Here is a 14,535-nt window from a genome sequence, read left to right as displayed (position 1 = left end):
TCCCTTTGTGAAGTATCTGCTTTGCCTTTGCCATATATGCCAAACTATTTGCCATGACTAATGTATACAAGGGGAGTACATTCATATTTTATCTCTCCTGAGAGACCTCGTGTTGGAAAAAAAAAAAAAAAGAGGAGAAAATGAAAAACTCACAATTTTACACAAAACGGATGTGCTTAAAATAAATAAAATCCCAAGGCACCTGCCTCAACATTACGGATTTAAGTTAAAGAAATAACAAATAGTTAACAACGGGCCATTATTTTTTCCACCCCCCAACAGCTTCCCCTAAAGTGCTGCAGGGAAGCAGAGCTCGGAGCGCTGCCCCCAGACCTGGCACAGGATGATGACGTCTTGGGCGCAGATGTTACAAATTCCATCTTCCTTCCACAGCAACTCAGAATCTCTGGGACAAAACCCTTTGGAAAAAAATAATAATAATGGTTTCACTTTGTTTCCCCCCCCACGCTGTTTCAGGATGCCTTACTCCACGTGTAAAACAAACGCATCGCCCTGTATCAACACAGGCAGTGCAGAAGTGCTCCATCTCCATTGGGCACACATTACCCACGACAAATAATTAGAACTGAAAGCAGGCAGCTAGCCATTAAAACATACAAAGGGATTGCATTTCGGTGCAACCAGGTCTCCTGTAATTACGGAGTTGGCTCGCAGCACGTTTGCAGAGAGCACTCCTCACATAAGGCCCTATTGCCATGCCGTGCCCAGCCCTCATTTTCCTCTCAGGTGCTTCCAGCCCATTGCCCCAGTGCACAGCAATGAATCACACCAAGAGCAGTCTCCCCTCTCCCATGGGGGCACACACTCTAGACAACACCACAGCAGGTGATAAATTTGCCATACTCTGAGATGTTGCATTTAGTAAAGCCACTTCTCACCAGTGAACGAAGAGCAGCAGCAGGTTACGAACGTTCACCAACAGCGCTCCCACTGCCATCCCCTTCTTCTCTGCCTTCTGCTTTATTTCTTATGCTAGCATATGTTTTCAGCAGTCAGCCCCCGAAGTGCACAATCCCAGCTTTTCCATAACAGCTCCGACTGCAGTAAGGCTTTAACTTCTGGAAATCACAAAGTATTTTCCCACCCAACACCACAACCCTCTCAGAAAGCTCTGCCTGCTCCTCACCGTACACCTGCAACAACTTCTAAGCAGGGGAGGAAGGGACATCCAGAGGAAGTTTAAATGGTGCAAAGCAAAATTGTGCCAACTGTTTGTTTAAAATAAGTAAGAGGTCAATATTTTCTTTTCCAGTTACAGAATCACAACTTCATCTCGTGCTGAGACAGACGGATCGCTGCCCCCCAGCTTCCCAAAGTACCTTATTTCATTGGGCACAGCACGGCACCTGTCCTAGCGTCCCACAGGTACATTCACACCAGAATTTAAGATAATCCCTAATATACTCCTTCCTTATAACAAACACACCAAATATCCAGCTCACATATACAGAACGCCGAGCTTGTATCAAGTAAAGCAAAATACAATCTGTCTGCCTTTGTAATTAAAACGTGGAGATGTATGAATGTTAACGTAAATGCAGCAGTGCAGGCAAGGCTTTGAAAACAGCACTATCGAGTTGCAGGGCCCTAGATGGACACAGCCCTCATTCAACACCTGGCGCTGCATTGCCATGGCAAAGGGCACTTGGAGCATGGGAGCTTCCTCACAGCTTTCCCTTCAAGAGAGGCCTGAAAAGAAACTGATTTCAAGTTTTCCTACCTAGGGTTTGATAGCAGGCTCAACTGGTAGAAATGGGATGGCTCTGTGTACAGCGTGCTCGTTATAAAATTAATCATGAGTCAATGCTGAGCGCATTACGCAGCCCTGCAAAGCCTCGGTAAGCATTAAGGAGTAAGGGCCAGAGTCAGAGCCCACGGTTTGGGCTTTCCAACTGACTGCCAGCAAGCACGGACCATAAGCACCATCCTGCTGTGCTGCCATTCCCATGGAGCTCCTCAGCCTCCCAGTACTACTCACCCATGTTTCAGTTTCAATGCAAGCTTCTCAGTCTATATATATGACTTTGGAATAAGAGTGTGGATATAAAGCATGCCCATGGAGGCACAGACAACAAGAACAGCTAACACACAAACAGCACAAGCTACAACAGCAGAAAAGTAAACAAGAATAAGAGGAAATACAAACATCACGCACGATATGGGCCACACTCCACAGCAACCTCAGGACTCCAGTTTCATAAATGCTGAGAATGATAACTCCCAACTCAAAATAATACTCTGCAAAGCTAAAGCACACCTGAATATTCACACGGACACGTGCCGAAAACAGGGCCGGGACTGAAAGCATTTCTTCCCTAAGGCTGCTTTTGTTGTCAAACCGATGCAGGCGATGCCCAAAGCCGCGCTCTAACAGTCGGCTGCGGCCGGAGGGAAGCGCAGGGCCGGCCGAGCGCCGACGGCGGGCATGAGGACACGGGGACGGCCGGAGCGCCGCAAGGCTGCGATCCTGACAGCTGTGGGTTCACCCACGGGTTCGCTGCTTGGTGGGAGCCCCTATCTTTCAGGGCATTCTGACTATTAGGCACAGATATCTGAATCTTCACAGCTCAACTCGTGCGTCACACGGAACCACGGAGCGCACAGCCAGTCTGTCGTTCACCCACATCAGTGCCACTCGCGTCACCGCACCGTATGGCAAAAGCGCTTTCCTTTTTCTCTCTTCGGACAGAAAACGAAACGGCAAAACGCCGGCAGCACCCACCGCTCGCTGCCCCCTCGGTACCGCTCCCCGCGCGCAGGCCGACTTCAGGGACGGCCGCGCAGAGATGCCAGCGCCGCAGGCCCGGCAAGGACGCGCTGCCCGCGGCCCCAGCACGGCGCAGGGAACTTCCCCGAGCGGCGCCGAGCCCCGGAGCCCGGCAGCAGCGGCCTGGGGGAAACGGAGCTCAAACAGAACCCGGGGAAAAACGGAGCTTAGGGACGAACGGAGCTTATCCCAGCAGTGGAGCGGTGCCGGCTGTAGGGCGCGGTCGCGCTGCCCGCCCGGGCTGTCGGTGCGGACTCCGGGGGGGACCGGCGGCGGGGAGGGAAGCGACCCTCCGCCCTGCCCGGCGCTGCCCTCCCGGCCCGGCGGATCGCGGGGCGGCTCTTACTTGTGGAGGAGCTGGGGCAGGCTGGGCGGCGGCGGCATCCCTCTGCCGGGGCCCCGGCTGGGGGCTCCGCTGCGGGCATCGCTCTCCGGCCGGTCGGAGCTGCGGGGGGCCGGGGCCTGGCTCATGGCAGCGGCGGGGACCATGCGGGGAGGCCGCTGCGGCGGGCGGGAGGAGCGGGTCACCGAGCGGGAGGAGGGAGGGAGGGACGGTGGCCGAGGACCGGCCCCGCAGGCGACCGCTCTCTCCCCGCCGCTCCCCCCCCAACCCACCCCCGCCGGGCTGGCGACGGCGGGACAGGAGCCCTGCGGCTGTGCCCGCCCCGCGGAAGGGTGCCGCTACCGGCCGGGGGCGGCCAGCACCGCGCGGAGCCGCAGTGGCGCTGAAGGGGCCGCGGGGGCGGTCGCGGCAACGCCCGGGGAAGGGACCCCCACCGCCCGCCCCACCTGGGCGCCGCGCCCGGCCCACGCCTCCCTCCGTTGGCCGCACCTGCCGGGAGACGAGCGGCCCCGCAGCCGGACACCGAGTTTTTACCTGCGCGTCCTTCGGGCGAGCATCGCAGATGACCCGCGGAGCGAAGGTTGCGCTGCTCGTAGCAGACTCTGGAAACGTTCCTTCCAGGGCTTCGTGCTTCCTCCGTAAGGTGTCTGCGAGAGCTGCCTTAAGGACAACGCGGCGCTCCCTCCCCTGCCTACGAAGGGATGCGGGCACGGCCGGGCTGCTTTCAAAATTCACCTTCATGCGGGGGAAGGAGCGGCGCTGGGCAGGTTGGAGTCTCTCTCCGTACCTGGCAGAGCCGCTTAAATGGGTACAAAAAGCCACCACCTGTGACGGGAAAACGTGACTCGCGTTTAAGGCGTACTCTGCAATTTGTGCGCAGGTGAGGGGCGCTGACCAGGTGCGAGGCAGTGGGAATCAACTGTTCGGTTACTGAGTAGTTACACGACACCGAAGGACCCTTTCAAGATGCCTGGCCATCAGCACGGGTTACTGGACGTCACTTTGCACGCGCGCGGTTCCGACAGATACATTCTGAGAGATGCTGCAGTGTCTGCTGAGCGGGACCCAGGGGAGCGCAGGTCAGAGCCCGCAGGCAGCGAGGTGATGCGCGGAAACAATGTTTTTGCAAGCGACGCTGTTGTTGCGTGATGTTTAAAGTGAGGTCTCCATTTCCCCGATCATCCACTAAAAGTGGACTTTGTGCGAATTTTCTCCTTGTCACAGCAGCACAGAGAGCCCTTAGGAGAGGCAGGGACAGCCACCTTCAGCTGCCGGCGATAACTGAGGAGGTGAAAGGCGGTGATTGCTGGTTCGCAGGGCAGCGGAAGCGCAGCCACGGCACCGGTGTACGGCCGTGGGTAGGCACAAGAATGCGTTACTTTGCACAGTTAGATCACATCCCTTGTAAAAGTGGATCGAGCACGTTCGATGCGTACAGTGAAGAGCTCAGCAGGCAGATCTCAGTGCTGAGTTTGGAAACTTCACAAAGATTTGCTCTGTTCAGTCTTCTTGCGGGCACGATCCTCATTCCTGTGTCAAGCCTGTGCCTTTTATTCTGACATACTGTGGTGTTTGGCACACCTGGCCTCTGCTTTACCTGAGCCTTGTCCCAGCCTCTCAGTATTGCTGCAGCAGTGCCAAAAGAGAGAGGAGGAACAGCGGCTGGGCAGTAGAACTGAACAAGGGCAGGCTGCTGCACAAGAGGTTCATATCCTCCCGATGTGCAATGTGGTTATTTCTGCCCATGGAGAAAACCTGTCTGTAAGTTTTTACCCCCTGCAAGAGGCATGCTCTGTATTAATGAAGCGGTCACCAAACGGTGATTTTGGTGATGAACTGACTGTCCTGTTGCTGCTAATTTGTGAACATAAAATCTAGGATAATTTTGTCGGAGCATCCATGCCATGGGTGTTGATAAGTGCTTGTGAAAAGCGTTGCTAGCTATTAAGCTGGGTTGAGATTAAGATGCTCACTGCGTCTCCATACGTGATGAAAATCAAACCCCACTCCTTTACAATGCCTTTAGGGGGGAGGAGGAGGGGATTTTCACACACAGGAGTTTGTACACTAGAACTGATATCCTGACCTGAGTGCTGCTCTAGCTCGCCTTCCTATAAATCAAAGCAGCTCTGTGGTGCACACGAACTCACAGTCAGAGTGTTTATTTGTTAGGAGGGTAGATTAACAAAGGCGTGGGCAGAACCCCGGAAAGAGAAAGGGGCCATAAAGCAGAAAAGTGATGGAGCCAGGCACACATGGGATACTGTGTCCCCAAATAGTTTGGCGTCAAATAACAAAAATAGCTATAACTTCATTCCCTTAATGTGCCCATTAGTCTAAGTAAGACCTTTCTTTGGTTCGTGCCTGAACCTGGCTGTTTCTCTGCAACCTGCAATTTAATCCTCTGTGAATGTAATCCCCAAAACGTAATCATCTGTGAAATTAAAACATAATCAGCTCTCCATTATTAGGGGAAGTGAGGAGCTGCAAAATTGAAAGAAGGAAAACCTGGCTAATGGAAGTGCTTCTGGGCCCCAGCTGGCCCTGGAAGAATCCCAGTCCTTTCCAGAAGCAATGTGCTCTGGTAGGAGAGTCCTCTCAGTCAGGCTGGGAGGTGCAGAACTTGTGCAGGCACCGCTACGTGCATAGCATGGCTTATTCACAACATGGGTAATGAACCCAGAAATAATGGAGAATAAATCCTGCTTTGTTTCTTTGTTTGTTTTGCTGTACAAAACTGAAACAAAAATAGGTGTTTAAATTAACGTTAATAAAATGATTTGAAGTTAGAGTGTTATGGAGGTACTGCAAGCAGCAATAAAATCACCATGAAATTACAAACATGATTTCATGAAGAATAAGACATCAGCTCTGAAATAGGATTAAAGCAGCAGAAGTATCCAGTTGCAGGAATAAAAGACTTCATCTAGCAAGAATGGTAACACCGCACTCCTTAACGCACGGTGGAGGCAGGCAGGAAAGCACTCTCTCACTTCACTTCCAAAACTAATGAAGAAAAGTACCCACAGACTCCAGGGGGAAATAAAAAAGGATGAAAAACGGGCAGATTCAGATAATTAAAACATCAGTTTTTCTTAAATGGCATCAAACCCTATTTCCAGAGCTGGTTGTTCATGTCTGCCTGTTCTCTCCAGTCATGGTTTGGACAGAGGAGCTGGAGGCTGAAGCAGAACTTTCCACTGCTGAATACATGCAGTCTGCCTTTCAGGTAAGTCTCTCTTTGCTTCAATGAGCTTTCACTATCAGCTTCTTCTGAAAAAGATTTCAGCCAGTGCCACCACTCACTAGTTCCTTTTCAGTGATTTTCTTCTCACTGTGGCTCAGGGCTGCAAGCTGCTGGATAGGCAAACAAGTAAACAAAAGTCATCTGCTATTTGGAAGCACCCAAACCAATTTCCTTATAATCTGAAAGGAAAATATCAAGGAGATCTCATACTTAAAAATATGGGGCTATGGGGCTGATGGGAGGACAGCATCACCTGTCTGAAGAATTTGCCTAAAGAGATTAGGTTAGGAGCAGAATGATCACCCTATGAGCAATCAGAAAATGAATGTGTTGTTTATAAATGACACACTGAGAAAGACAGCCTTGTCCCAGAGCTGCAAAGTGAGAAAGAGAAGACTCACATGCTGGACTGACTGCTGCAGTGGTGGCCACGTGCCTGCAGTACACAAGCCGATCAAGGTGCAAAAATGCAGCCTTTGCAGACAAGCTGGGTACAGTCAGCCATGGGCAGCTGAGACTTCCCAACACTCTGGAGCAGCCAGCTAACCAAAGGTAAAGGCTGCAACATTTCAGCCCTGCTGCAGTGACATTCGATAAATACATGCTGTAATAAAAATGTCATTTGCTGTGAAATGCTGCATTCCGCCTCGTCACCTCCAGCCGGTGACAGCATAATCCTCAATTTGCATCTTGTAAATTTAGAAAAGATGAGAATGTGCAAGTGATCATACCTAGGATGTTTACACATGCTGCTTGATCCCAAAATACTGGCTTATGTCATTGATGGTTTGTGTCATGCTTCTTTCTAGCTTCAGAAACGGCAAATGTTTGCCATCTGAACTGCGTTAGCCCGCTACTTAAAGAAAATGAAAAGCAAGCAAAGAAAAAATCCCTTCTGTTAGTCTTGGCTTCAAGTAACCAAAACATGCAGATGAATAACCCAGTTTATCTTTCCATGCCTTCACTACTGCTTATTCCATTTCCCATCATGACATAACCTCTGTTTGCAGTCATCCTCACTTCTGGCTGCTATGCTTCACAACCCCAGAAACAAAGAGAATTTGCAGTGATTGTGTACATATTTGAACCCCAAGCCATTTTAATGCATGGGTGGCACTGTGGATTTGTTCCTCTCATCCTCAAATGTGCAGACAATAACTAACTGCTAGCAGGCCTGTATTATTAGTGAATATAGTCATAACTAATATTTGTTAAAAATTACTTCTATAATTGTATGGGTTTTGTGCATTAGATTAGAAATAGTTTGAAACCTTTAAAATAAACTAAATTTTCAAGCTTTAAAATACAAATTCTTCATTGTGTTGAGTGCAGATTCAATTGACACACGCAAAAACGGAGACAAAGCCTATCCTTTAATAGTCACCTTCTTCTACGTGGAAAAATAGGGATTTTCACAGGAGCAATGAGCACCATCCAGTAGGTACTGACACTCAGCATAACTTATAAAGCAAAGTACGGCCTTTTAAAAGGCTATATGAAGACAACTAATATCTAAATTAAAACTACACTGAAGTAGTTCCACATCAGAACATGGCACATCTCACGTGGCTGTGGCTGCTCTCTGGCCATGCTGACAATATCAGTGCCTGAAATTGGACCTTCACTAACCAAGGAAAATATTCGTCATCGTAAGAGCCCTGAATAAATTGTGCTGCAAGTCATTTTAGTGTCCCAACCCAAACTAAATTATTTTCTGATGAAAACTATCTCCCATCTCCATGGATAAGAAACATCTGGTGACTGATGGAGTTGTGCTTTGGTGTCCTTAGAGCCGGGGCGTGCGATGGGCAATGGCAAAAGGTCTGTATCACTGAAGAAGCAGAGGTAAAAGACCTGTCCCAGTCAGGAAGGCTGGTCTGGACTAAATGACTGACACCCTCTGTCCTGGTCTGTGGCAAGTATCTATTTCTGGGACTTCTCACCTGCAAAGGATGCTCTGCAGAGCTGATTTCTGACAGCCCTGATGCAAGGCCTGGCCGGTGCCAGCCCTGGGGCTGCAGTGCCTCCCGACGGAGCAAGACAGCTCACAGCCTCTCCTCTGCTGACAAATTGCACAGCTGTGGTGTTACATGTCAGCACTTGCGTTGTGGATCTCCAGAGACAAACTGGGAATGTTCTGTATGCCGGGCAATGGCCTGGAGCCATTGTGTGGAGACAACCTCCTTGAGGGAGCCATGGTGAACAAGATGAGTGGGGAATCCACCTGCAGCCATGTAAAGATAGGCATCTTACTGCAGCAAGGCCAGCTGTACAGCTTAAAGAGGTGACCTCAAAAAATGCACTGAATACTTGCAGTGTTTGATGTGTGGATATTACACTGACTTCAAACAGCATTGGTTGAAAAGTAAGGTAGGTGGGCTTGTATGTCCCTGAATTCTAAGGTACTCTATCGTCAACATCTGCGGTGAGCCTGAAGTTGTTTGATGGTATTTGTCATCATCTGGAACGTTTCCAGTGGAAAACATGATCTTGCTGACCTGGAATCTAACTCAGCTCCTGCAGCCCATATATTCAGAGTAAGAGTCAACAGAGATGTTTGCATTGATACTTAATGCAGAGAAGCAAAGGACTGGAGCTACCTGAAATGAGCCGCTCATCTCTTGAGGTCATCTAAAATTAGCCTTTCATCAATATATTGATGACTTCTTTCACTGCATTACCACAGCTGTTAACCTATTGCCAGCTCCTTCCACTTTAGAAAAGATAAAAGGTCTTTTGAAGTCACATTCCTCCTGGGCATCTGCAGAATCTCTGTGAGATTATGGAAATACGTTCCGTAGGTGATTAGCATGGGGATGGAAAAATCAAAAAGCAGTCTTGAGAGACAGAAAATTATGGTGGAAAAAATAGACATCATGAACTTTAATTGACAAAGTAGTTTACTAAGACTCCTGGGATGGGTGAATAATAACAAATGATTTTTTTCTTTTTTTGGTCTGCATCATATGAGAGAGAATAAAGAAAAGAATCAGCAAGAGCAACTATTGGGATAAAAGGAAACATTAAGACAAAGAACTCATGGTCACAGAAAACAGCTTTACTGCCTCAGAAGATATTTTCAAAAGAAAACTAGTGGAAGACTGCAGTTGAGGCTATATGAAGATGGAAGAATAACTTCTTAGGAAACTTCACTCACACATCTGTCAGTGGTTTGCTGTCAAATTATAACAGCATATCATTTGTGAATCTGTAAGGGTTAAGTCCTGATCGCACTGTTCATCTTTATTTTTTTCCTCAGTGTCACAGTAGTATCCTTACCCTCTCCATTTCAAAAGAAAAGATTAGAGATTAATTTTTCTTTCTCTTTGTGTTGGCACGAGTATTTAAGCGTAAAGCAACTTGCTTCCAACTCAAACAATATTCTCCTAATGGTTGTGTTTTGGGTGAAAGAACAAAGTGAAACAACACGGTGTTTGATTTTTATTTTGGCCAGTGACCAGAAGATGTTTGGCTGCTGCGTTTGCTTCCAGCTGACCTTTTGGAAAGATTGCAGCTAAAATGTCTGTCCTTTTCTAGACATGGTTACAGGACAGTAAGTTACCTGATTCACATTGTGAAAAAGTTTTCTGAGCTCATCTTTAAGAAATTTGAGCAGTTCCACACTGTGGAGAAGAGCTATGAAGAACACAGGAAATCCATTTTATTTTGTGGATTTGGATTCAGTTTTTCCAGGGCTTGTAATGGGCTGAGAGTAACAAATTAATGATTATGATGATAACAAAAGTGGTAATGTTCTTCAGTATGAAACCAACCTGACTTCTTCAGCATGAAGGGTTGAGAGACATCTGCAAAGCATGGCTTACATTACACACCCTATCTGCTTCTGCACCAACACCAGGAAGACAAACCAGCCATGGACCCTTCCTAGAAGGCCCAATGTCCAAAAGATGCATGACATTTGTAGGCAACACCAACTAAGGCTGCTCATCCAACACATGATGCTGCAGATATCTTGTATCCCAGAGAGCTGGGTATGAGGCAAAGAGATAAAATCGCTCAATATTTTTCCTGTCCCTGAACTTCATTGGAGTCTTCACCAAAGACACATCCAAGTCAGGCAGTCAGCTCCATAGAAGTACTGCTTCATGGGCACAGATCATGGTGCTCAAACTGTCTGTTAAACATTGCTGTCTGATAGTAGAGGTTTATTTCCTTCTCCTTGACTGCATTAATTAAATCTCCCATTCTCTTCTTGTTGCAGGTAGGACAAGCCAAAAGCCCTACTTTTGACTGAACTTCGAGTGACTTGAATATCTTGGGCTTGCAGCCACTGACACAGACTGGAAGACAGAGCTTGTTGCATATGTTAAAGTAAGTTGGCATCAAACTCACTAGAAAGCCTCAGCAACCCATGAAAATATCAGTAAATTTTACCAAGCAACAAAATCTTCTCTAAAGAGGAAACAGAAATTTTCAGAAACTGATGGCTCCTTCTCCCTGTCCTCTGGGGCTGAAAACTTGGAAAACATTGCAATCACTATGTGGCATCTCCTTAAAAGCTTCTTTTACCTGACAATTCTGTCTTCTTAGTACTACCTGAGTCATCTGAACAATCTCCTGCTTTTTCACATACAACTTGGCTGAGCCATCAGTGGTTTGGCTGGTGGTGGTCAGCACTCAGGAAAGACACATCTTGTGCTGCTGGTTTTCATCCCAGAGCTGCTAATACTCTGGAGAGGGTCTCCTGAGTACCTCGTGGCAAAGCAGCAACAATCTGTAGGTAGGGAATCTCAAGGGTTCAAACCTGAGGGCTCAAGATAACTAGCTCTCATCCCCAACACCCCTGCAATGAAGCACTGTGACAAATGCCGCCCCAAACACAGGATTCAGCAAGGGCAGGCAAGGACAGCAAAAGGCCCCAGAGAGAATAGAAAGAGAGACCTCCTTTCTTTGTTTGAGGCACTCAAGGCCAGATTGGATGAGGCCCTGGGCAACCTGATCTGGTGGGTGGCAACCAGCCCATGGCAAGACTGGAACTGGGTGGCCTCTGAGGTCCCTTCCAACCCAACCATTCAGTGATTCTGCAATGCTGTGATTCTATTCCTGGGGGGGGATCCACAGCAAGGTATGGCTGCATGACAGCTCAAATAAATGATACTGTAAATTGCTTAACAGTAACACATTGTTCCACTGAGGTATCTGCTTCTTAATTCTAGTTGGTGGTGAGTTTGTGCTCAGAAACATGAGGACTGGTGGCTCTTGGCATTCTATCCAAGCTATTCTGACCACAGATGCTGTTCTAAGTGCCCCATCCTCGTTTTCAAAGTATTTTTAAATTGTCTTGACATCATCCTACAACTGAAAGTGCCACAGGCTAAATGTAAATTTTTATTTGGCTTGTATTAGCAGCTCATAACACACTCCTGAAAAGAGCCCTGCAGCATGAGGCTGTGTACACAGCCTTTTATGCTTTCCTCCCTTGGAGCCATCTCCTTACAGTATCTGGCCCTTGTTCTGGATGCAGCCCTGAGCGACTTCCCCTGAGTCATTCAAGACATTTGTGGCAAATCTGAGTATTGAAAGCAGCTCTCCCAAGGGCTCATCCAAAGCTTATTTAAGTCAACAGAAGTCTTTCCAATTGATTTCAATTAACTTTTGAGCAGGTTCCGAGTCTCGGGGCACTGCCTTTGCTGTGACAGCATGCTTTTTATACCGCTCATTTTATACACCTATCAGATTTCTTCCAACAATTCTTTCCAAATTAAATTGCCTTAGGGTGTAAGGGAACATTTCAGAGAGATGAGGGACTGTAAGCTATCACATACTCATTGAAAATCAATACGGCTTGGATACCTCACAGAAATCTGTGACATTTGAAATTTTCCCCTTAATCAATCCAGGCCTTTCTGTGCAGCCCTTCCCCATTTTCTCTCTGCTCTGTGGATCACTTTTTCAGTAATGCAGAATGGGAAGACGAGAGGAGATCCTGGCACAGCTGGACATTAAGCATCTCCAAGAGACTGGTGCACGAGAAATATATCTCAAAGAGTGCAATCCAAAAAAGGGTGTATTAAAAATGGATGAAATTGAGTATTAGTTTAGTGGAGATCTCCTCCTCCATTTTTATCCTCTGATTTCAGTAGTACATAAAAAAACTGGAGTGCTGCCATGACAAACTAGGCCTATCATTTTCAAGTGCCCTTAATATGGGCTAAAACATTTAATCAACATGTATTAATTTGTTTTAGTGTTCTCTGGGGAGTCCCAGGGTGACTTTAGCACAGAGCTCCTTCTAGCTGCTTTAACAAAGAAGAAAAAGTGGAAGGACATCCACAGTGATTTATTTTCTCTGGATGATCAGTGGGGAAATTGGATACGCATGACACACATTCATTTAGTCCTCACTTCCCTTTGATGATTAGGGCTGAATTTTCATTCTGGTGTATGGGGATTTGTGTGTGTCACTCCAAACAACAAGTGTCATACATCTAAGTCCAAACGTAACTTTCCAAGAGTGAAATTCAGAGATACAAATCTCTGGTGTAAGTAGCAAAAATAAAATATTGCGATTGCAAGCAAGAAATATTTGTGGTACAAAATTGAAGCCTCAGCCTCATAGAGGCTCGATTGAGTTTGCAATTAAGATGTTTGCCCCAGATTTTATATAAAGTATATACATTGGAAAGATGTGCAGGCATCAATTAAGTCAGTAATAATTGAGCAGCGCTTTCAAAACATCTGTTACTCAGTCCTTTGTACACAATTATGGATAACCACCATAAGGATGTGTGACCAATTCTTTCATTGTGCCAGCATTGCAGCCTCGGCAGTGAAAGGCTGAAGAAAGATAGCTGTATCTTGAACAAATCCCAGTGAACTGCTTGGTCTGTGTAGCCAAGCTGTGGAATTTCATTTGTTTTTAATGGTCATTTGTTTATTAATGCAACCTTTTTACAGACCATGAGAATCAGACTGAAATGCGAGCAACTGTTTTTCAGAAAAAGCCCCTTTCTTATTACAAGACGACCTGACATTCACTAGAAGAAAGGCATTCCCCAAGTAAAGGCCAATGGAAGGATGAAATAAAGCTCTATAATGGATTATGAAGCTTTGTAATTGCTGCTGGCAACCCCGGCAGTGATTTGAAAGGCTCTACTATGGCGTAATATTTTCCAGTTTTCATGTCTCCCAATGTTAAATGATACAAGTAATAAAGCTCTCCCTTCCCTTCCCCTGTAAGACTATTCCATACATCACACTGTGAACAAGTTTTATTTTTGGACTGTGATGAACAACTCACAGGACCGGGCCGGTGGTGAGGCCCGGAGCACATGGTAGTGATGGCATCACGTGGAGCAAGGAACAACTGCCTTCCGTCACACAGCACCGAGTGTGCTACGGAAATGAGCACAGATTTAAAAACAAAGCAGTGCCATCAGAGAGTATAGTGTAACCTTGGCTGAATAACTGCATCGCACCCAAATGCTAAACAGATAGTGGGTCTGTTTGAAAATAATCGAGTGCCACCCCCTCCACAGCTCTCAGCACCAGAGCAGGGATTCAGCCCCAAGCAATTAGATAGGAGTGGTCACATCCACATGCTCGCACTGAGAGAATGGGACAGGCTGACCTTGGATGCACTGTGCTGTACGGAGCAAAGGCGGGTGGTAGCAGCGAGCATCTGAGGCTCTGCTTCCAGGAGGCAGCAGCTCCACAGCTGCTTCTGCTTTGTTTGCAGAGAACCGTCCTTGATCCAGCTCAGGAAAGGTGCCAGTACACTCAGCATCTGAAACACCTCAGTCATTTAGGTACGTACATTTTACATGTAGATCTGGGGAAAGACTAAAAGAAATTGAGATGGAAGTATTTTTTATTCAAGGCTTATGTCTGTCCACTTAAGAAAACAAGCTACTAAGCTGAAACAACACTATGGCTCTGGTTCAGCTGGGCAGCTTTGAACAGAGTGCTTGAGGGAAGCGAGAGAACAACGGTTTTAATAGTCATTGCCATGTATAAGGAGTGGTATAAGGAGAAAACAGTCTCTGCTGCTGTGCCTCAGCAGAGGGCTCAGATTTCCTCATTTCAGGCATTGGTGTCCCAAAACCTTTGCGGTGGAATCTCCAGAGAACCTCCGTGCCAGCAGCACTGCAATGCACCGAGAAAACATAAGTCCGATAATCCTCACACCAAATTTCC

At 47.2% G+C, this 14,535-nt stretch overlaps 1 protein-coding gene across 4 annotated transcripts in view; it reads right to left on the bottom strand.

Moving 5' to 3' along the window:
- RBM20 (RNA binding motif protein 20) overlaps positions 1-3,895 on the bottom strand; it is a 93,810-nt gene extending 89,915 nt beyond the window's left edge. For 2 of the 4 annotated variants that reach the window (XM_048944209.1, XM_048944210.1), the window contains exon 1: positions 3,135-3,342. In XM_048944209.1, coding sequence (XP_048800166.1) covers positions 3,135-3,277 — 143 coding nt within the window. In that variant the 5' untranslated portion in view covers positions 3,278-3,342. Of the gene's footprint in view, positions 1-3,134; positions 3,343-3,665 lie in introns of those variants that run through there. The other 2 variants (XM_048944212.1, XM_048944211.1) reach the window with 2 other exon arrangements.
- Between the last annotated feature and the right edge of the window lie 10,640 nt (positions 3,896-14,535).

The sequence above is a fragment of the Lagopus muta genome, chromosome 5, assembly GCF_023343835.1.
Source record: "Lagopus muta isolate bLagMut1 chromosome 5, bLagMut1 primary, whole genome shotgun sequence".
Lineage (NCBI taxonomy): Eukaryota > Metazoa > Chordata > Aves > Galliformes > Phasianidae > Lagopus > Lagopus muta.
The sequence above is the reverse complement of the archived record's forward strand: the minus strand, read 5'-3'. Positions and strand labels throughout refer to the sequence as shown.